The sequence below is a fragment of the Ornithodoros turicata genome, chromosome 2 (assembly GCF_037126465.1).
Source record: "Ornithodoros turicata isolate Travis chromosome 2, ASM3712646v1, whole genome shotgun sequence".
NCBI lineage: Eukaryota > Metazoa > Arthropoda > Arachnida > Ixodida > Argasidae > Ornithodoros > Ornithodoros turicata.
Window position 1 is genome coordinate 106,157,992 of NC_088202.1, and position 22,867 is coordinate 106,180,858.

The 22,867-nt window shown below is 44.4% G+C and overlaps 3 protein-coding genes across 6 annotated transcripts in view; 1 reads left to right on the forward strand and 2 right to left on the reverse strand.

Moving 5' to 3' along the window:
• Positions 1–489: 489 nt before the first annotated feature.
• LOC135383931 (E3 ubiquitin-protein ligase RNF180-like) lies at positions 490–3,948 on the reverse strand. Of its 2 annotated transcripts, none has more exons than XM_064613215.1 (4): positions 3,810–3,948; positions 3,582–3,641; positions 3,219–3,422; positions 490–856 (listed from the first exon to the last, which is right to left on the reverse strand). In XM_064613215.1, exons 2-4 carry the CDS (start codon positions 3,585–3,587, stop codon positions 611–613), a joined length of 456 nt encoding a protein of 151 aa, XP_064469285.1. In that variant the 5' UTR covers positions 3,588–3,641; positions 3,810–3,948; the 3' UTR covers positions 490–610. The 2 variants fall into 2 exon arrangements, with proteins under 2 accessions (XP_064469285.1, XP_064469286.1); XM_064613216.1 differs by having other exon boundaries at positions 3,752–3,948.
• A 291-nt stretch (positions 3,949–4,239) lies between these two features.
• LOC135385918 (uncharacterized) lies at positions 4,240–12,833 on the forward strand. Of its 2 annotated transcripts, XM_064615544.1 has the most exons (6): positions 4,240–4,622; positions 4,699–5,795; positions 8,162–8,283; positions 8,423–8,609; positions 10,401–10,563; positions 12,359–12,833. In XM_064615544.1, the coding sequence occupies exons 2-6, from the start codon at positions 4,713–4,715 to the stop codon at positions 12,643–12,645; spliced, it is 1,842 nt and encodes a 613-aa protein (XP_064471614.1). In that variant the 5' UTR covers positions 4,240–4,622; positions 4,699–4,712; the 3' UTR covers positions 12,646–12,833. The 2 variants fall into 2 exon arrangements, with proteins under 2 accessions (XP_064471614.1, XP_064471613.1); XM_064615543.1 differs by having other exon boundaries at positions 4,240–5,795.
• Positions 12,834–17,052: 4,219 nt separating this feature from the next.
• The window catches only part of LOC135385919 (mothers against decapentaplegic homolog 3-like), a 28,265-nt gene continuing 22,450 nt past the window's right edge, over positions 17,053–22,867 (reverse strand). For both annotated transcript variants that reach the window (XM_064615546.1, XM_064615545.1), the window contains exon 9: positions 17,053–20,690. The gene's annotated coding sequence lies outside the window, so the exon portion shown is untranslated. The remainder of the gene's footprint in view (positions 20,691–22,867) is intronic.

The following is a 22,867-nucleotide window of genomic DNA, read 5'->3' on the forward strand; positions in this document are numbered from 1 at the left end:
GTCCATTTTTCGGAAAAAAACCTCGTATTATATGCGAGAAAATACGGTAATATAGTGCATTTCCTGTCGTGTTTGAGCTCATTTCCCTTCCACATACCTTGCACCTCGATTTATGGATCCCTCCATTTATGAACGATTTTTCGAGAAACGAAGGGTGTTCATAAATCGAGGGTTGGCTGTATTGCAAGCCTCTGGAAGCTATGTGTGAAACACATGGGGAAAAGTTTTCTGGGAATCAGAAGGATTGGAATCAGCTAAGACAGGTATAGCTTGTGTGAGTGTGTTGTATTCTTGTCCACGCCCATGCCATGAATAGCCACATCTGTGTAGCTGAAGCAAGTATTATAGCAGAGTGTAGCCGAGTGGTTCCTGTACGGAATCAGCTACCTGATGCACCCACATGTATGCATGAATGTACTTCTTTTCTGTCTTCAGGTGGTCTCACACCTTGCGCACAGCACTCTGTCACAAACAAAAGTGCTAACCAACTGATCATAAGAATTTATAAATTAATTTTCACTTCTATTGGGTTACCATCTTAACAACGGCCGAATGAGCAATGCAATGAATAAGCACATCTGTAGCAATGAAGCACAATATAACGACATCACTATGTTGTATCTGCACATGGCTCCAGGTCTTCCTCAGAGGATTGCTCTGTTGCTGGAGGTCGCACGATGCTTTTAAGGATCTTTTCTGTCTCCATGGTTTCATCACAGTCAACACGGCATTTTGCTATATGAATTGCTGGCAGTACGAACTGACTGCAGCCACATTTTGAACCAGCCACAAAGTCATAGGATCCTAGACGAGCACTACAGGCAGGACAGTAGAGCCTGCCCTTGGTCCATTTGCCCTGTTAAAAGGAAAAAAAAAAAACACACAAAGAGGTTATGGCATATCTACAAACTTTCATAACAGAGGCGGCTCAAATGTTAAGAAATACAGTAGTGTTCAAAGGCATTTGGTGAGTTTGAGATTTTACACCCTTTCACATGTCCAATTTTCATTAACCTTCGAGGATATGTTCAGTAGCTTGCATGATGAACTGGCACTGGGAATGGGGACAGAGAGAACAAGATGACAGGACAGGTGCTAGACCTCCAGCAAAGGAAGTCTAGCACCTGTCCTGTCATCTCCCCCTCTCTGTCCCTGTTCCCAGTGCCAGTTCATCAAGCAAGATCAGCACCAACATGCCAGTTTTTTTACCTTTACATTCAGTAGCTTCCGCTGACAAAATATCCACACCCAGTGTAGGTACCTCTGTGTAGACGGTGTAAAACTATGTATTGCCTTTGTAAGCACTTCAGTTTTACAGGAGCAATGAGGTGACATTTAACATCGCTTGAAATTCTGCCTCGTCTGTCTAGCTGTCCACCAGGCGTCACCATGCAAAATATTTTTGCTCTGTGGTGCATTATAGCTGTGCAATCGAATTTGCAAAAAACGGCCAGAGAAAGCAGCCACGGGCGGCCGACACAATGCTCTAGTGAGGTATACAAGGCTCCGTGCCTTGTTTCTTCGTTTTTTTCCTTCGCAGCTCACACACCACTTACGCATGCATGAGCTGTATCACCGTACGTCACTGGTCATGTGAGGGGAGTAGCATACGTCACAACATCCTCTCGTTCTGCAATGTACTCTTCTCACAAGGAGAAGGATTTTTCGAAGGTGTGCGGAACAGAGCCCTCGCACTCGCTCTGTAGGTCACCTACGCTCATCATTTTTTTGCAGGAACTCAATTTATTCATTGGACAACACTCTGCACTGCAAAACAAAACAAACAAAAAATTTTGGGGTCGCATCAGTGGTCCTTTAAAACGACTATGCGCACAGCCTTATGTATGGCAATACCTCCCAAGTCAAGCACCTCCCTACCAGCCTACCGTGGCACACTTCCATTGAAAATACATCAGAAGTGAATTCCATACGTCAGACACTTAGCTGTCTCGGAAGTAGGATGTGTGATCTGTGCTTTGTCAGTGCTAGAAAATGCCACAGAGCTCCCACCACAGTGACACAAAGGAAAGCCCATGAAATGTGTTCTTAAAAGAGCTCCCAAAAGGCTTCATGCTGAAGGATCATGCAGAAGATTTACTGAAGAACTCAAGATCTTTGTGCTGGATAGTGTCCAAAAGCAAGGAAGGAAATGTTGTAGTGGTCAGGCAAAGAAAAGCAGGAGAAAGAGCAAGTGTATCAACGTGGGAACAAGATATGAAAATGCCAATGAACAGGCGCCTTTCCGCTTTCATTTGTGTGTGGACCAGTGCTGCACTGCCCTTTGCAAGGGAGCAAGAGGCACGCCACCAAAACAAATTACTCAGTACGGAAGTCACTGAAACCAAAACCACTACGTCTCAAGAACAACTGAAGGGCTTCATGGAGGGGTGACACTAGTGTGTGCGGCACCCAGTTCGGGAGCTCTTTGCATCATCCCCCTCCCCCAACAATGGATCCCTTTCCATACCAGGCAATACAGGATAAATAACAGTTTCATAGCACATGCAGAAACATGCAGGTCGAGGGCTCCTCATCTTCTCTTGGTGTCATTGTGTCTTGTAGAAGGAGAGGAAGCAGTGGTACACTTGCGGTGCATCACCCACTTGCGTCCCTTCACCTGGTGCGGACTGTACCCCTTGCACCCTGCTAGTGACGCCACTTGCTCCAGGTATCACCCATGATTATGGGATCCAACATATATATGCAGTCTCCAGTAACGCGACATATTCCTTACTTTTTCTTTTCTGAACTAGGTTACTAAATCGGACACCTCCCTAAGTTGGACACATCACGACTGCACCGTGGATGCCCAACAGAGGTAGGAAACAGGGAGGTCCCACTGCATTTGGTAGAAAGGTAGAAATCCTGGGCAGAAGATGTATAGTCATTGTTCGAAATATCGGGGGGGGGGCTCTCGTCCTGAGGCTCTCTCCTTAACATTACTACCGTATTCGGGTAGTGCAACAGATACAAAGTTGTTTCAGCGGGTTCGTGTCATGCTTCTCACACAACGAAACTGGTGGACCTTCAATCAGGTTCGAACACGCAACCTTAGGGTAAGTATCTTTTCCTAAGATTGCGGGTTTGAGTATGATTATAACCGGAGAAGTACAGCAGAAACCCAATGAAGGCTGGGTTTGTAATTAGAGAACACATAATGTAAGGCAAAGGTCATGAGACAGTCGCTTAAAAATTATCACTAAACTTTCATGACTTACATTATGAACTTGGTCTTCCATCCAGTCAACAATTTCAGTCTCACGGAGGTACCATACTGTGCTGGCTTTGTTGAGGGGGCAACAAAAATTTACGTGACCAGTCCATGGTTTACCATGAGCACTGACCACATCTGCACTTGTGAAGACTGTAGCACGGCACTTTTTGCAGCGAAATTTCGCTGTGTTAACTTCATTGCGGTCACACTGCAAAGTAAAGCAAATGTGAGGCATTCGGAACACAGGTGCTACCTTTGCTCCATTTACAATCACAAGAGAGGACAGCGATAATGGTGGCAATTAGTAACAATAAACGTACAATTTTTATCATGGATGTTTATTCCAGCTATCACCAGTGTCTCATACCTGCATGGTGGGTCAGGCGTAAGTCCCGTTGTTTTAGACAGGAGATTTCTTTCTTCCCTTCTGCAAGTGTAAGTCACACAGGTACAGATAAAAATGGAACGAAATGCCAGCTGCAGTACAAGCAATTTTTCGGACTATAGCTAGTCATCAACGTTGGTAAAAGTACGAACTGTCATTGGTCTTCTTTCCATGCAACTAAAAGCATTAAATTGTGTCTTTAACAGTTACCATCGTATCAAAAAAATGTTTCAGTACAACTAGCACAAAAGCCACTCGTGTGCCTCCTTGACCAGAGCAGGCAGTGCACCTGCACCATGACCAACACGCACGCCACTTCGCTTGTTGTACAACGTACAACCAGCTTGGATTGGATTTTTCCTTCCTCCATGGGATTCTTAGACTACATTGTAGCCACATGGTGGTATGATGGTTGCCAGTCGATATGCTGCAACCACTCTGTTTGCCAGTGGCAGTCGTGCCAGTAGGCATTCTCATAATATTAAATCTGAGGTAATCCCTGTATTGCTGCCTTATTGTAACTTTATAAGATGCTTTGTATATTTGTAGCCTTATGTGTTGATTATACACACATCACGAAGGAGCACACAATATCTACGCCTTTAGCGCAGCTTGACGATCTTCTCTCTAGCGTGATCTGAAAACGAAAATGGTTGACCATGTCCGAAAGTAAAATGGCGCATCACTTCTGAAGCTTCTGAACGTCTCGATGTGTTTCGTGAATGTCGCATTCCGTGTTTCCCTAGACCTTGTCTCCTCTGGTGCATTACGTCGTTTGAAATTAACTGGTATAAAGCTCGGTAAGCAATGAGCTTCGGTAATTTCAGAGGTGGGCAAAGGTTCGGGAGTTCGGAGGATTCCAACCGTCGCACATGGCGCAATCGACAAAACTTCAGAGGTGCAAGATCGCAGAAAAATTATGGTAACGAACTGGCAACTTTTACTGCGCCAGCCCACCAAGGGCTTACAAGCAGAGGAAGACCGTGTTTTAGAGAGAACATCAGAAGACAAGCAGCACATGAGGTACCTGAAACTGTTTCTCATTCCAACAACTCTCAAAACAATAGCAGAAACGAATGTAATTCCTGGAATTACACAGGCGCTGAACGACAGATGCCCCCCCGGGACAGTATAGAGCGTCCATGGGCAGATCGGGATAGGAACATGGTGTCTGCTGATGACAGCACCGACGTGGTTAAAGCGTCTTTCGACACAGACCTACGCTTTGAAACAGAGTCTCGTGCTTCGGTATCAGAGGGACAGGAACGTTGGTTAAGAAATCCGTACCGATTAATGGATCCAGAAACGAGGAAGATGCTGGACAAAGCCCTTCCCATCTTACGTTCACTGAAGTCATCAAACCCGTGGCAGCAAAGCAACAACCGCTCGTCCCCGTCAAGCATGCAAGGCATAGGGATTACCACGCAAGTAAATAACCAAACGCGTGCACGGATATCAAGAAGCATGTCACACGGCGAAGAGCACCCCGAGGAAAGTACTAGTGGATTGACAGACTCCACACAAAAATGGAACCAACAGATCGACTCATTTCCAGGACACAACTATTTTGCAAATCTAAAACAACGAGAGCAGAGTAGAGCCCTATTTGGAAAGTCTGGGCCTTCCCTCTTGCAAACACCTTCTCATGACTTTGCGTGGAGCAATGTGCAAAATGGCATCAGCAATACGCAACACGTTTTTAATTCAGAGAGTGCGCCTACATTTGGGGCTGTCAGTGAACAAACAAGCCTGCCTGCCACAAAAAAAGACAAAGGAAGTCCAACAACACCAGTCCGTCGTGCCCGAGAAATGTGGAGAAACCCTCAGTTTCAGACTGTCGGTGGTTATACTTGGCGTACCTATACCACGTCCGACAATAGTCGTGGGGATCAAGTGTCATCGTCAGCAGCTGGCAAAGAGGTGACATTTGAAGAAAACAATAACCTGGAAGCAAGGCTACCAAGCACAAATGTCCCAGCAGTCATCAAGGAGAGATGTTCAAAAAGCCCACATCTGAGTGTCCAAGCAATTGCAAATAAAAATCAAGTCACCTATCCAAGAGAGGAAAGCCATAATCCTGATGGAGCGACCATGAATGTTGTGCGGGACAACATATGCAGAAATGCTTCCGGAACATTTTCCGTTACGCATCTAGATGACGATGAATGCCCTCTTCCGGATGTCAGCTGCATGAAGGTGAATGTTTAAATACTCATTTGTTCTGCATGCAATGATTTCGAAGCATGGGCACCACAATGTGGCACGCGTCTTATCTCTGGAGTTAAAATTTTCTAAATTGACTTGGAGCGGGTGACTCGCTCAAGTGTGGCTCTTTGTCCTCCACAGGTATCTTCCCTGCCACTCTTGCATTATTTGGTAAATGGGCACCTGATACACAAGTTTTCACAATACCATTAACGTATAGGATTTCCGGGCGCCCTCTAGAGGGCACCTAGCTTCGAAAAGACATGACCGCCACCATGATGTAGGTCCAGCAAAGTTTGAATGTAAGAGAGAATGTGGTGAGGGGGGAGAGCGTGTCCTCACGTTTCCTAGCGTGGCTTGGTACATTGAAGAGAGGGCAGCTGGCATGGGGCGCGTTGCGTAGCAGATCCGGAGCGTATGGAGCATCCTCCTTTTTACTAAACTAGGCATTACCTTTTGCGGAGTGTGGCGCTCCTACCTGCCATCCGTAGTGCTTCTCGTGTCTCCACCCTCCTCTCCGGTTGGACCCATCTGCACCTTCATTAATCTTTTTAAGGCAGCCGGGTCGGAGGACAGCTCTGCCGGAAGGGAACATTCAGTGACACACAGAGGCCTAGAGGTGCTTTGCACACGCAACCTGCAAAATTCAAAGCTCTCTTGGCTCAAACACCTGTTCAGCCGGCACTCCGGAGTGAAAGGGACAGAGTGGAAAGAAGTTAACACACCCATGGTGTAAATGGTAGCATCTCTGACAGGAAATCGAAGGGGGTAGGTTCGAACCCAACTGATGGTGCCTTTGTTTTTTAACTGCCATTATTCACCTGCATTCTGAGGTTTACAGCAAAGGGGGAGCAGACGCATACAAAATCAGCACCACATATACTGAAGCTCATTCGCTCACTCAAAACTCAATGCTTCGACATCACTGCAGGTGTCACCATCAGCTCACGTTCCTCGGATGTCAGAGCTCGACGCGTGCATATGCTAAATTGCTTGTATCTAGCCCAGTACGACACGTAGAAAAATAATTCTTTTTGTCTTAATAATCTGTACGTATGTGATATCATGGACCGTACATAATCCCTTTAAAAGGACGGTCGCATCTATTCCAGTCTATTTCGAAGCTATAGTATCATTTTATTCCTGGTGGACCACTGACAATGGTATCGACTATCCTACACAGGATAGTGGCCTAGTTTGACTGTTAATTTGATGGAATACATGAGAAGAGCAGATGCTGGGCATTGATATGGCAAAACTCCCTCTCTGGGAAAAAGAGAAAATATCGCTCCCAAGTACCAATGAGGATGCGGCTTTGATAAAAATAATGCCTCGGGCATATTGGTAGCTTCTTTGTCAGAGCCTCTGCACCTGCTGAAGCAGCGCTCTTCTTTAAAAATGGTTTATTTAATATCTAAGCCCTTTTCGCATGAAAAAATTAGCCAAGTAGGTTGTCGGCCGATGCCGAGCATAGTGGTATTGGTTTCATGTGGCAAATTCGGGTGGTCATTTTATGGCAACATGGCCTAGCGTTCAGAAATAGCTAGGTCGGCGTCCGAGCTGGATCACGTGACCATTGCCACCCGAACATGAGTGCCAAGAATCTAGCGGTTTTAGTCACTTGGATCACGGTAGGGGCATCGCAGTCGCCCATCTTCGGGATCCGTCGTCTGCTAAACCATGTGAACTTCGACGTGCAGGCCATTGAGGGCACTTGCCACAATTGCAGTGCGAATGTGATGACACTGGATATACTTGAGCAACCCACTGCTCGGTCATTCTGAGACCGGGCGAAAAAAGTTCTAGCTGGCAAATTCCCAGCACTTGGAAAGCGCCACACGAACATATGAGATTGCTTCGGTTTGAACAAGCGAACATGGCTGCTCGGGATGTGGCAAAACAAAAGTTTTCACAAAATGACCACCCGAATTTACCAATGCATGAGTTTCTGGACACAGCCATCCCTTTGATACAAAGCTCTTCACACTGCACAGGGAAGTTCATAGGTGTAAACCATATGGGTTTAGTAGTGTCTTTCTTGCTGACTGTTCATTTATTGCAACTACTATTTCCATATAGTGACTGGTCTACACTTCTGATACTGTAGACAGTATTTGTGTTTTGTATGTTTTGCTACCTCCTGCCCACCATCAAAAAGAGGAAATCCTGCACTGTGCTATGCTTTTGAGATAGTTGTAGCTATAATAATTTAATCCGATAGCTGCAAACTTAATTACAAATAGCTAGACATGTGCACATGTACAGGTTTCCTGCATTGCTGGAGGCCTATCTGCATTCAGAGTCATTTCTCTGCTGTTTTTACAGTGCAGTTTGTTCATGTGGCTTATAATGATCAGTTTCAGCGCGATCAGAGTCAGGCAGCTGACGTCCATGAAGTTGATGAGAGCAGACTACTTCCTGACGATGTAAACATAGAAAAACTACAGTATGTCCTCTTCTTTGACATCAGCAAGAAAAGGTGAGTAAAAATATCAATACATGAGGGTTTGAGTGAAGAGGATCACGTTTCCTCTACAGCATTGCCTCTTACTGTTACCCAATGCACAGTTGGCTAAACATTTTTGGTCCTACAGTATGAAAAACATGTTTCTGTGCAGCTTCTTTGAAGAAGTTCAGAAGCCATTTCTGTCCGGTTCCCTATTGTACTTCTTCTACCAAGACCCTTCTATGTTGCTGCCCACAAGGGGACACCCGTTCTACAAGGAAAATGCTCATAACTGGATCTATTTCTACCCGGATTGTGGAACAGAGTATGGTGGCTACCAATTAGCGGCACCTGCTGTGGTAGGTTTATCTATTTTCTAGCAGAGTGGTTCCCAGGTGCATGTCATCCTTTTGATGTTGTAGCTGCCCAAAACTTGTCGCTGATCACTGTTGCTACCGTATCATCACGCGTATTAGCCGCACCACCAGATATGCCACGGCTTGTATGTTGGAAAGATATCAGTTAATGCAACGGGATAGACACACATACAGTACACAAATTGGCCAAAGATTTATTTGGGGAAATCAATGAATTCTCAACATTCACAGATGTACGTTGCATTCAATCCTCAGCAATGACTGAGGTCCCAAATACTATGGAGGATTGACTCTAGAATGTTCCTGGTGACACAGAGAAAGACGAGGGAAGGGGAAGGCCCGTAGGCATTCCATGTGCATGTTTAGTCATTCGATACGCCCCTGACCTCACAGAAGAAAGAAGAGAGACTAGAACCCCTGGTCAATCACCCTGGAAGGCATGTGGGTCATATACAAGGAGCTCCTTGATGCCAGGTGATGAGGTGCAGGAGAAACTTTTCAACAGATCAGCGGCACTAGACTCCCAGCAACCTTTTTTTAACAGATAAGCCGCTAATTATACGCATGAAAGTACGGTAATATTTGCTACTGTCTTTAGTTCCTCATAGTAGAGCAGTTAGCACAGAAAGCTGCAAACGGACAAATGGAAAATCAGATTTTGCTCCGGTAGTGCTCAGATATAAACCTTGCAGATTACAAGTTTTGTGCTTTAACGGATTAGACAGTGTTTTCTTTTAGATAGAAGGTACACCTTGAAACTCCTCTAACAGATCTGCTCTGATATATCATGTATAGCAGCTCAGTCCGGTTTTCTCTCCTTTAACTCTCATTTAACAGGTTCATGCTGTTTCTTAGCACTAAAGCGGTAAAGTACGCTTCGAGAATCAACGAGAGCACCCCCTTGAAGGCAGCACTACACTCTTAGAAATGAACTTCACCACATAGCACGCTCCTAGCCAACCATCATTCCGAATGACTACAAGTGCTGTAGACATAGTTGTAGTAAAACCATGTGGGAAAATTCCCATTCTTGGAGCAATGCCCATCTGTCCAGCCTCAGGAGGAGACGCAACAAAGCAAACAGAATACAGCAACATGGTTTATTACCTTCGTAAGCAGGATGCCTGAGCTCGTTCACAGCTCCACTCTCAACTGCCCTAACCCCTGTCTGCTCCACCCCCATTACACGCACGAGTCAACCCAGCACCACAACAATGACACACAATGTTATTGTCATGTGTCATAAAAACTGTGCGGATGACACCGTACCCAATATTCTCAATGATGTTACCGTGTGAGCTTTGGGGTGGGGGAATTGTGAACATTGTGACAGGCAGCGCTGGGGTTGACTCCTATGTGATGGGGGCGGGGCAGAGAAGGATACCGATAAGACATGGGACAGTTCAGAGCTGTGAACAAGCCCGGGTGGCCTGTTCTCCTCTGGTGGGACGAACAGGGGTTTGCCCCAAGAGTAGGCATTTTCCCACAACCGTAAACGTATTATTCCAGAAGACATGCAAAAAAAGGGATCAGGCTTCTTACACAAATTCTTATCTGTTGTGCGTGTCTCATAACAGAGAGCATATTGCGAGATTGCAGATAGTTTCTGGCATCAACTAGAAACTATCTCGCATTGGCCAGTTGGTCCGTCAGATCTGTCATACCAGAGTGTTTGGTGACTGTGACAGTTGTGCTTCAATTTTTCAGTTGCTTTTTGCCATGTTACGATATCGGAGTGGAATAGGAGTGCTACATTTCTAGCTCTCTCAACAGATAACATGGATGAATGAGAAAGTACCTCGAAGGGTAAAGTTCCTTGTGCATGGACACCAGAAACAGCTGAAATTGAACAATATGCTGAGGAAGGTTATCTACTACCCCACATCCAGAGTTATAGATGTGGTGTTGCTTAACAGGATGTTGAATGGTGACTTTGGTAAGTGCTCGACCTTCCTTATAGCAACTATGGAACAAACTTTTAGGTGCTTTAGAATGGCACAGAGAACATAAACATAATCGACCAGATATAAGCCACTAGATATTAATGGGTGACGTCACAATGCATACACCACATAGTGCCCTGAAACTTCAGTGGAAGTGTGCGCAAGAAAAATATCAATAGACTTCTAGAAATTGTCAACACTATTGTCACCCCTTAATGCCACTTCCGCTTAACGCCGCCAAGGACGTTTACTGTAAATGTACTGTAAGTCGTTGATTTTCGTGGAACATATTTTCGCATTTTGGCAGAGGCCTTAGTTGAGAAACAGTTTGCAGGAACTTAAACTTGCAGAAAATTTGGGCTTATGTTTTTCCATGACCTCAGACATCAGCCCTTCGAAGCTATACATTCGAACAAAGACCAAGCCACTTTGTGATGACAGCAGAATCCCTCGCCGTAAGATTCTCCTGCTTAGTCATCGGCGGGGTTAGCGAACGTGGGCCCTGTGTGCTAGGACAGTAGCCAGGTGGCTGGAAGAACCCTAGGTACATAGTCTCACGTTAAGAGCTTTTGTGACATTGTGTGTGGCTAGGATCTCTCCCAGACCTCATTAACGGATATAAACTAGCCAGTACCCATCTCGGCCGCAACCTGCCATGGCGCAATGTCGCTGTTACGTTATTTTAAACGTGTCCAGGATGTATCTGCAGGGTCCCCACTCACGGTTGGACTGCCTGACCCGAGGTTCTTCAGGTGAGAGAGAGAGAGATCTGTTTGTGTCAGTCTATGACCTTGTTGTAGAAGCAACAGCCAGAGTCAGTCTATTTATAGTAAACCTGTATTTACTTCGCGGATACTTAAATGAGCAAATTTTTGTGCTCGCGATGAATGCAAAAGAAAAAAAACAACACTTTTACAGTATCATATTTACTCGCATGATCTGCGCACTTTTTCTCCCCCCAAAAAAGTCGGGAAAGTTGGGGTGCGCAAATCGCGCTGAAAAGTTTGTTACAATATTCAGACGCCGCAGAATTTTGATGTTGACGTTATCACTGCATTGCGCAAGCGCAAGGTAAGTACCCAAGTTCTGCGCAACTGCCAACAGTTGCGAGGCAAAATGCTGTCCCACTACCACTTGCATACCGGTGAAATACGTCGAGACGCTGCTAGAAGTTGCCGCTCGTCGCACTTGACAACCGAAAGCACGCTATGTTCGCCAACTTTGTCATGTTGTGCTGCAAGGTTTGTCGTGGCATGTTTGTCCAGCGTTTCTTTCCGCATTTTGTAGTTCGAGTGACAGTGTCGTCCAGGGCGTCGTTGAATCATTGCCCGAAAGAGTGCGCAACTCAAACGAAAGCACCGCAATAACTTCGGTAGCACTGACGGCGTTGCGAAAAACAATCGCCATGGTCGCAGAGACGTGCGTGCAAGATATCCGTGTGCGAAAACGTGGGTGCACAAATTATGCACTTTTTTGTTTTGTTGTCATTTCTTATTGCTAAACTATGGGTGCACAAATTATGCGATGGCGCTTCCGGGGAACTGGGTCTTCCGTCTCGTATGTACCCGATGTTTGCATCTCCAGCTGAAAATAAACTTCAACTTCAAACCCCTGGTTTGCTGCTGATGTCAGGTCTCCACCGGCTTGCTTCCGTAATCCTGTCGTGCTCAATTTTATCAATCTTGTACACCTAATTATTTTAGCTGAGTTGGAAATTGTTTGGTTAGTGCACACTTTCAGACGTCGAAACTCTTGCAGACATTTTTAGCCTTTACAATTTCATTTCAGATGCACAGCATCCTGGGGAATACAGGACAGCTGCCACGGGGGGAACTAGGACTGTGGGTGTCCAACAGAGCATGCAAAGTGCTCGTGAAGGTAAAACAAGCACTGTGGTCAGTGTGACTAGACAGAGGGTGGCTCCTGCAAGTGCAAGTGCTAGTGCTAGAACATCTTCTGTGATACAAAGTACACGGAACTGTTTGTCAAGGGACACAGCAAACGCACCAGAAAAACGCAACATAGTGAGCCTGAAGGCTCCTTCAGCTAGGAAGAAAATCTGCTGGGACAGGTAGCAGGTGCAGAATTAAATGTAATTAATGAATGGTTCATGCAGCACAACAGGTGTACATTTGCTGAATTATCAAACAAAAGTCTCGACACAGTTCAGAGATTTACTCATCAGTGTTCATTTGTCACTGTATATGACATTTCATGCTACAATGTTTGGTATAACACTCAATAAAGTGAAGTTCTTTTTGAATGTGTCCATAGACTTTTTCTGAAACGTACAGCAAATTTTTAACGGTCAATGCATCGAGGATGGTAACGCTTGAGTACCAAGATCCTAAGGCCTAAGCAGTTCCTTCCTATGCAGTGGAAAGAAGAGGTTACGAAGCAAGCCAAGGTTCTCTGCATGCAGGGTTACAGCCTCCAGTAGGATAATGCAGTCGCCAACAGATTTTTCAGATTTCTAGAAGCCATGAAATTAGCAAAAACTTTTAGTCAATTACATAAATGCACTTTATTTCAAAAACCGACTTCAAACAAATATTTAAAGCGACTTTAAAAAAGCAAATCTATACGTCTCTGCTTGGCTGTGCGAACATGCAATGTGTTGCGTCAAATGTATCATTAGTATATCACCACAGCAATGATTGCCCCTGTGGAAGCAGGTGCATCAACGACATCCTTGTTGCTGCCGTTATATTTACCTTGTGTGTGTGTGTTGTCAGTGCCGAAGGCTACATTGATGATAACACGCAGAATGGGTGGCGCGTTATTTATATCAGATCTTCCACTTCTCCTATGAACACGGTGTGTTGTCCAAGGAATGGAAGTTAGCTAAAGTCGTGCCCATTCACAAAAAGGGTAAAGTCGATGACGTTGCTAATTATAGGCCTATTTCTTTAACAGTGGGGTGTTGTAAAGTCTTTGAGTACACTTTGTCCAAACACATGACCCAGTTCTTAGAAACAAATAGCATTCTATGTAATAATCGACATGGCTTTCGTCGATCGCGTTAGTCAGCTGATTAGCATAGTCAATCACTTTGCGTCGACTGTTAACAAGAATAGGCTAACGGACATTGTGTTTTTGGACTTCAAAAAAGCCTTTGATAAGGTATCACATTTTAAACTCTCTTTAAAGATACAACATATTTTTAAAAATGAAAATGTCACAAACTGGATCATGAACTACTTAAGTGACAGACGTCAGTACGTCTGTTTAAACTCTGGCGAATCTAAGGTGTTACCTGTTCTTTCTGGGGTCCACAGGGATCAGTTATTGGGTCACTTTTTTTCTTGATCTTCATTAACGCTATAACGACCGGAATTAAATCAAACATTAAACTCTTCTCGGACGACTGTGTACTATATAGAGAAATTAATTCACCTGATGATCCATTTGTACTAAATAACGACTTAAATTTGATATCTAAATGGTGTCAAACATGGCAAATGCAACTGAATGTCAATAAGACAGTGTGTATGACGGTGTCACGAAAACGAGACATTCGTAAATTTAATTATTCCATTGAAGGAAATGGGATTAAACACGTTGCAGAATACAAATATTTGGGTGTTTTCATCGACAGCTGGTTAAGCTGGGATAGCCACATAGAACACATTATTAAGAAATGTACTTTTCGTGTAAACATATTGAGGAGAACGTTAAGATATGCCACGCTAGAGACTAAACTATTAATTTATAAAGTCTCTATACGTCCAGTTTTAGATTATGCGGCTGTGGTATGGTTCCCCTTTCAGACGACTAAAATTAATGCTCTTGAAATGGTACAAAGGAAAGCGGCAGGGTTTATATGCAGTAAATATTCCAGGGACCTTTCGGAATCCACGTTGTGTCGGGACTTGTGCCTAGAAAACTTAAGCAGTAGGGTCAAGGTTCAGCGACTGAAATTGTTTTGGCAGTTCCTGAATCATGAATTGATACTGAACGCTCCTGACATAGAAAGTCTGGCGCGACCTGGACCGTCAAGTACCAGACACTCGATGCACATCACACCTCCTTTCGCAAGGTGATAAATGATTGGAATAATCTGCTGCAAGATGTTGTTGTAATCAAAAACAGAACAGCCTTTCTCAACAAACTACATTCTTTATTATTACCATAAACTTCAGAAAAGGGTGGGGGTGGCGTATATGATTTATCGTTGTCTTTGTTCGCAGTCGTGCTTTAACCTGTACTGCCCTGTACTGTATTTTATTGAATTATCTCTACTGTCGATACTGCCCTTTTGATTTAAACGTATGGTACAAACTTCAATTTTCTGTTGTGCTGTGTTGTATATAGGTTGTGGCATAGCGTTATAATCCCGTAATTAGTGCTCTCACCTACAGTCAACCCTCGATTTATGAACCTTCGATTCCCTCGTTTTATGAACACGAGCACGGGGAACCAAACTCTTTCCATTCATTTTTCCCTCGTTTTATGAACCTCGATATTCGAATAATGAACGGAATTTCTGGGAACCAACTAGGAGTTACCCAGTGTTTTTGCCCTCAATTTATGAACGGATCGGTCAGAGGTCAACAGAAACCTTCAAAGGGATAATTCCGTGGTCTTATGAATGACGCATGAATGGACAAAACGATTTCCAGGTATTGCACCCTCGGTTCTTAACCCCTCGAAATCTGAACAACAAACGGGTTTTCCGGGGTCGAACAAGGTGCGACCAAGTGTTCCTGACCTCAGTTGATGAATAAGGTGGTCGCTGTCACCCGGAGATTAATAAACGGAGGTTAAAAAACCCGGAGAAAATCCGAGACCAGTCCAGTGCGAATGTAGTGACATCTCTTATTTCAAAGATTGACACAGTGGAAGGCATGGTCCAAAGCAAAATTAAATAATTTAGTATTGCATAATAAACAGAGTGTGAATGCGCTAACCTTTGTTCTTTGTGAGATTGATACAGCAGAAGGCATGGTCAAAAGCAAAATCACACAATATATGGCATTATAAACACAATCCCAACTCGGAAATACTGTTGCATTTGCTCGATAGTACTCAGTTAACTGAATTTTCAATTTATGAATCCCTCGATTTATTAACGATTTTTCGGGGAACCGAGGGTGTTCATAAATCGAGGGTTGACTGTGTATGTTATGAGTGTCAAGGCATGTACATACTCTCTTTATTTGTTACATCTGAAACTTGCTTGTTGTATCTGCCCTTCCTGCTACACATGCAGTATGGATAAATAAATTTAGTGTCAAACGGCGAAGTCACGTTAGTGTGGATATCATTGAATTTATGGCTTTGCCTCTACTAAGCACATCCATCGTAGCATCAGAGAGAATGGCATAAACCTGAGCGATGGGCAAGGTTACAAGAAAGACAGTGTTGTGTGTTTGTGCTGTATAAAACTTTGCTCATCGCTCAAGTGTATCATCATGGACAATCGTACCAACATCATAGACATCCTCACTTGAAAAATTGGTTTCTAAACATTTCTCGAGTCTCGGCCACACTATTGATCACATTCGCGTTGTTGTTTTCCACTCCAGTTTCCATCCTGCAAGCGCACGAAAACGGGAAGAGAGTTGCCCGATACATTATCTGAACACTACCCATCCAAAAGGCCTAAACGAAAGATGGGTTTAGGCTTCTAATCAACTGTCGACCGGTGTTACACATGCGGCCCCCTAGCGGGCTGGGCAGTATGTTGAACATCTTCCGACACTAGCCTTCTGCTTCCCCTTTTTCTGATGAGCGTCCACTCGAAACATCAAGTATTGTCATCCTACTTTTTTCTCTTTTTTAGGTACACTAGTCCCGGTTTCTACTCTTATTGTCACTTGAAGATGAGGTCAGAATTTCAGTATTTCCAATATTGAAAGATACGCATATCGAAGACATGTATCGAAAGGCAAGTTCTTGCAATGCGTCTGATGCGGAGAGTTCCGTTTTGGTCACGCAGAAATAACCTCTGCCTTCCCGCACGCGCACGCTTCTACGAAATGGCCTTCGCGTCGTAAAAGCAGTATGAAATACTGGGGGTACTGCCATGGTAATTCCCAACAACTATGCAAACTTCAAGTAAGAGGAGTACAAATAATCAAGCACATCATCCGAGGAACCATCCAAATTATTGGACGTGGAAATAATATGGGGCGTTTGACGGTGCTAACAGCTTTATCAGAAAAATTCGAAAGTCTAAATTTTCGGAGTCCAAATTATCGGTCAGCGACTGTAGATCCCAATCACAATCTCAAGGATGCTTCGCTCGAACTGAGCAGGTTAGGTTTGTTCCTTTGGGATTTGCTTCACGTGGCGTAGCATCCAAGATTGGTGTCGATGCCTACCACTCTAGGTAATGATCACAATGAAGTCAAGAAACCGAAATTCCCAAAGAAAAGCATCCATAGCAGTTGGAATTGCTGACATGTGGGTCTTCATCTACCATAAGGCAATGCTAGCTACCACAAAGCAAAGAATGATTCACACAGAGGCCTGCATAGTCCATTTTCCCTGATCAGGTTTATTTGTTGCACCATTTCATCAGCAAAGAGCTCCATTGAAAAGGCATGCACAAACACCCAGATCCTATGTACATGTCCCCATGAGCTCTCAACTGCAAAGCAAAATGGCTGAGTAAGTATGTAAATGAGCTGCACATATTGGTATCCAACCAACCAGCCATGGTGACTGAACAAAAATCATGCCCTCTTGTGTTAACCACAATTACCCACTATATGATTACAGAAAAATCAGTGTCACGAAAAAAAAAAAAAAAAAAGTGCACTTTGTGCAAGATCCAAAGTGCACACTTTTTACTTGAATGCTACGGAGGCAGTTAAATGCTTTGATTTACCCTTTCCCTATACACATGCCATTGTAATATCACATTTAGCATTATTGTCCGTGCACCATTAGTATACCTCCACTTGTATACAGTGTAGCACAGTAACATTTTTAAATCTGTAAATACAAAGTACAATCAGCTCATTACTCTACAGCTCTCGGTTGGTGCGAAGTGAAAACCCTGTCTTAAAGTGAATGCCACCTATCTCAAAGGTGTGGAGCGATGCCTAGGGGCCGGACAGACAATAATGTGATTGCTAGCAAAGGCTTCGTCAAAGAGGAACTCATTTCTTATTTTGATTTTTGCATGAATATTACAATAGCCCAACACACTTAAGTGACAATCACATTCTGGAACAATGGTTCCGCTTTATAATCACGTTTTGACAAGTTGCAAAACAGCCTTTGCTGCAGGTCTGAAGGTACAACACAACACCTTTGATGGGTTACGAGGAGGACAATGAAATTTAACAAAGCACATTACCTTTTGATGCATACACTTACAGTTGAAAAATACATTTGCTTGGGTTATCCGAGGTATAGAACAGAAAGGGTAATTAGGAGCTAAAAAAATGCACCAAGTTGCTTTTATTGGGTGGGCATCTGAATTACCCAGATAAGTGAAACTGTGTCATGACTGCATAACCTGGATGATATCAAGGGGAGCAACATGCGCATGAATAATGACATTATTAAATTCGAAGTACAGTACACACACTTGCCACGTACAAAAAGGAACGAACGTCGTTGAAGCCATATGCTGTCTTGCTACTGTACAGGGATTAAAGATCTAACACCTCAAGTTAATGCGTAACGGTTCATCTCTCACACGCTGCACTGCACTGCAATGGTTCTTCAACATGTGCTGGCAACTTCACACAAATTGCTAATCTGAAGGATTTCCTAACCTTTAAAAGCAAACTTACATCCTCACATCATTATGGCAACTAGGTGTGTTAATACTTCTCTTCTGCATTCCAAAGTACAAAAGAAATTGAGAAGGTGATGACCAGTATCACCACATACAGGAGGCAAATAAAAAGAGGAAAACCAAAAGGTAGACATACGATGACTAGAGGAAAGTTCACGAAACAGAAGGAGGGCATATAAAACAAAAAAAAACCGACCTTGTTGGTATTAATGGTTATTTACTGTAGTTTCATGCTTCAAGCTTTCTGGGATGGTAGGCATTAACCACTCAGTACAAGCTTTCAACAAAATTTATCTGAAGTACAGGGTGAATTTAGCAAAGGTTACACATTTTGGTCGCATCGTAAAAATAGATAACGTCTCCGGGGCTTCAAACTTTGCAGACTGGTAGTCATTCGCCTAAAGTTTTATCCATATTTTTTTCCAAATGCTTTCACTTTGTAGAAACAAAGTTAGAAGCAAAGCAAATTCTCACCCCATGCATTTCCTATAGCCTGTACCGCCCCGCAAACCGCCATTTTTTTCCTCTGCTTCACGTTCACATCACCATGTATAGGTGGCGCTGCTTCGAAACCCCGCATCTGGTCCATCTGGTTGTTGGTTGTTAAATTGGTTCTGGTTTTGCTTCGTCTCCAGGCATCGCCACCTATACGTGGTGATGTGAACGCGAAGCAGAGAGAGGGGAAAAAAATGGCGGTTTGCGGGTGGTATTGCCCATAGGAAATGCAAGGGGTGAGAATTTGCTTTGCTTCTAACTTTGTTTCTACAAAGTGAAAGCATTCGGAAAAAAATATGGCTAAAAAATATGGCTAAAACTTCCAGGCAAATGACTATCAGTCTGCAAAGTTCGAAGCCCCGGAGACGTTATCTTATATTTTTACGACTTGACTGAAATGTGTAACCTTTGCTAAATTCACCCTGTAGGTGGCCACCAACGGACTGACTGGTCTTTCAACCACAAGGACCACATGTTACACAGTGGAAGGTCCTTGGGCGGCGGCTTACCACTGGAAAAACTGTGTGTGGCGACTTCCTCTCCCTACTGCACGAATCCCACTCCAGTCCACACTTCGAACATCGCAGCAAGTTGTGGTGACTGTGGCAATGCCTGCTTATACCACCCCATAAAATTACTCTCTTCTGTACATTTTGCAGCTACAGCTGACACTTCTTTCAAAGGCTCCTCCAAAAAATGTAACAAATGGAGAGCTCTGAGCCTCTCTACCACATACTCTATCACACTCTTTCAACTTTGTGCAAGGAAAACTGTATTGCACCCACCCACACTGCGTGCGTGCTTCGTTGGCACAATGTGTGCAAGAGACACACTGAACAAGATAATGCCCACAAAAAAAAAAGAAAGGCATAGGAAAAGTTCAGAACCAAAATGTGCAATTAGAACAGGTGGCATTCAGAGATGTTACATACCCACTTTTGGATAACAAGGTTGTTACTCCACTGTGATCTGTAGTGGTTCACACTGATGGAGCATATACTGTGCAGTGAAACATTAACTGAAATGATATCTGCATGGCCCAAAAAGATGGCCGACATTTGAAATATGGGCCTCACCAAAAATATTCACTTTCATTTTGGACTGTTATAGTTCAAACGGTTTTGTTGCCTTCATTTGGTGACCTCTTACCGTCTTATGGGAATTCAACACAGCCTGAATTCAATTAGCCGTTTTTTTAGGGGTCTTTTTGTGTATGTGTGTGTTTTGAGCAGTAACGGGGAGTGCAAGGGATGCAGATAATTTAGTGACATTTGGTGAGTATTGCTCTTAACAAAGTAGACATTTCCAACCTTGCAATGCTGGTTACGGGTCCTGTCCAATATTCAAACAATGTCTCGCCCATCTGAGCTAGGCAACTAGAATGTCATTAGGAGCTTGTATTGAATTACGCAGTATAGCACAACAGCTCCAGGTGTATTACGCGAATTAACACTATACTAGCACAAAAATAATATCCACAGTCAATCTCATGCAAGCAAGAAAGCATTGCTGCTATTAATGAAGACACTCTGAGGGTTACAGAAAAGAAAAAAGAAACTCCCACGTGATCCCCCATAAAAGCAGTTCACCGATTATAGGATGACAAATGTTTTGTGGCTGAGATGATTACCGGAAATACTGGCCTGACACATAAAAAAAGGTGTAACAAAAAGTAGCCCGTAAAATCAGCTAGTACTAAAACCCTCAAATTGACATACTATTATACCTTATGCTCAGCAGTGATGAAAGAACAAATGTAAGAACAGCCCATCTTGTAGTGACCAGGAAGGATGTTGAATTCACACAAGCCTCCATGAGAAGAAACCAGATGCACCACCTCAATGTGTCATGACTTTGGCCCTCAAGGACCTGCACAAACAAGTGAAGACAATTTAGACAACAACCAACAATGTTCCTTTTGTTGTTCTTGCTTGTAGTGGTGGTGGCAACAGAGTGGCAAAACTGGTGTAGTTGTGATGACTGTAGCATCTGCTTCCGTTTGAGGACTATGTCGAAACCTCAAACTCAATCACACATATTCTATGTGTATGATGGCCAACACATTCACGATTACAAGCAGTCAAGCCGTCCTGTGCTGGCGCAGTGTTCTGCTAACCTGTGCCACTACACACACAGGTCACTTGTGCATTTCGAGAGTACAGTGAGAGGGACAATTTTTTTTTAGCCTGCCGAGTGGTTCTCCCGCAGGCCTTTGGGAACACAAATCATTTAACCCCAATCCTTGAGCACTGATATGCTGAGGCATTGGTGAAACATGGTTTTCGCCACTATGCTAGACATACAGTAATCCCTCGTTATAACGAAGTCGTCGGGACCGAGAAAAAAAATCGTTATAAGCGGTATTTCGATAAATGCGGGGACGGCTAAAAATGCTGCCAGTGGTGCTCGAACTGCGCGCAAACAACGGTATCCCAAAAGACACATACCTTGGGAGGTTATCAGCATGGTAGCACTTTTATTTCATTACAAAGAAGAGGTGAGCTGCGTCTGACGCGCGGCCTTGTTGGGTACCATAAGGGCCTGCTCCAGTCTGTGCACGCACTGCAGGAGGCCGTCGTCACCACCGCCGCACTCAGTTTTATTGTGGATCAAACGGAGCATGTCCCGTGTCTCAGCCGTCGTTGGAACTTCAGGGGGCTCATCATCCGAACTATCGTCACTTTCGCATCGGCGTCCTATCACAGTGTCCACAATATCCTCGTCCGTGGTAGGACAGACGATGGGGACATCCGCATCATCAAGTACAAACGAAGAGAAGTCGTCGTCCGCCTCCTGTCTGACGAGCTCCTGCACTCGCCTGTAGAGATCGTCGCAGTCCTCTGTCAGGGATGTGCTAGAGTGTACTAGAAGAGGGAGAGTGAGCCGACCCGCTGGCTCACCCCATGCATTCCGGTGAAGCGCGTAGTGTGGAAAGCGTGTGGGGGCGCTGCGATAGATGTGGCTTGGGGAGTTGCCCAGCGTTCCGCATAGGGAGCATGTGTTTTTCGTCGTGGCTGATACCAAGAAAGTCGCTTATACAGTCAAACCTCGTTACAACGAAACGCGATACAACGAAATTCGCGATAGAGCGAAATAATTTGGATTCCCCGGCAGATGGCCATAGAGATCAATGTATTTTAACTCCCGCTACAACGAAACACTTTTTAGCCGCCGCCTCGATACAACGAAAGAACGAGATAAGGTTTATGACCCCAAAGCCGACTTTAGGGTCATGAAAACAAAGGGCGCGAGCTGCGTCCTGTTCCCGCGGCGAAAGATGGCACGCGCGATTATGGTCGGGAGGAATCTGGTGCCTACAAAAGGAAGTCTGAGTCATTGGAAGGTTAGGGATTTTCTTCCGAGGCTTCTCCTTTTCGCGCTTGTTTTGAACTGTCCGGTTGCTGCCAACTAAAAAGAGCACGAGACGCAAGGCGCCATCGCGCGCGTGGGAAACGCTTCGTTCGCGTGGCGGCGTAAATGACGAAATCAGCCTAGATGATTTTCTTGACGGGGACAAACATGCCGTAGCAACGGAGAGCCTTACGGAAAACGCACTGTCATAGACGTAGAAGGTTTGCGGGAGATCGCAACACGATATGGAGAAAGCTGCGGAGGCTTCGGCGGCGTACGAACAATGCGTGACACCGCGTCTTCTAGGCACGACGCAGACGCGTATCACCGGCTATTTCACGCAAGAATAAAATGCCGTAGGTGCACCTTGGCGCTGTATTTGTAGTTGTTGTCATTTTTCACGAAAAACATTTCCGCATCATCGCGGGAGTTATCGACGCTTATCTACAGCGCGCACCCTCGCAAAGGTCGCGATCCGCGACCTTCAATTCGGTACAACGAAATGTTCGATACAACGAAAGAAATTGCAGTCCCCGTGGGTTTCGTTATATCGAGGTTCGACTGTATTCGTGTTTGTGCGGTTGCTGTAGCCTGATGTTGGGCCCGATGTTTTCATTTAGCTTTCATTATGCCGAGGGGCAGGAATCGTCATTGTCATGCTCCAGGTTATCGCTCTGTATACCCTGGTTAGAGTG

Coding starts and splice junctions, on each gene's coding strand:
- LOC135383931 (XM_064613215.1), bottom strand. Junction 857..3,218: donor TGGAAGACCAAGTTCATAAT/GTAAGTCATGAA, acceptor TCCTTTTAACAG/GGCAAATGGACCAAGGGCAG.
- LOC135385918 (XM_064615543.1), top strand. CDS start 4,407: ATGAGCTTCGGTAATTTCAGAGGTGGGCAAAGGTTCGGGAGTTCGGAG. Junction 8,284..8,422: donor TTTGACATCAGCAAGAAAAG/GTGAGTAAAAAT, acceptor GTTTCTGTGCAG/CTTCTTTGAAGAAGTTCAGA. Junction 10,564..12,358: donor GATGTTGAATGGTGACTTTG/GTAAGTGCTCGA, acceptor ATTTCATTTCAG/ATGCACAGCATCCTGGGGAA.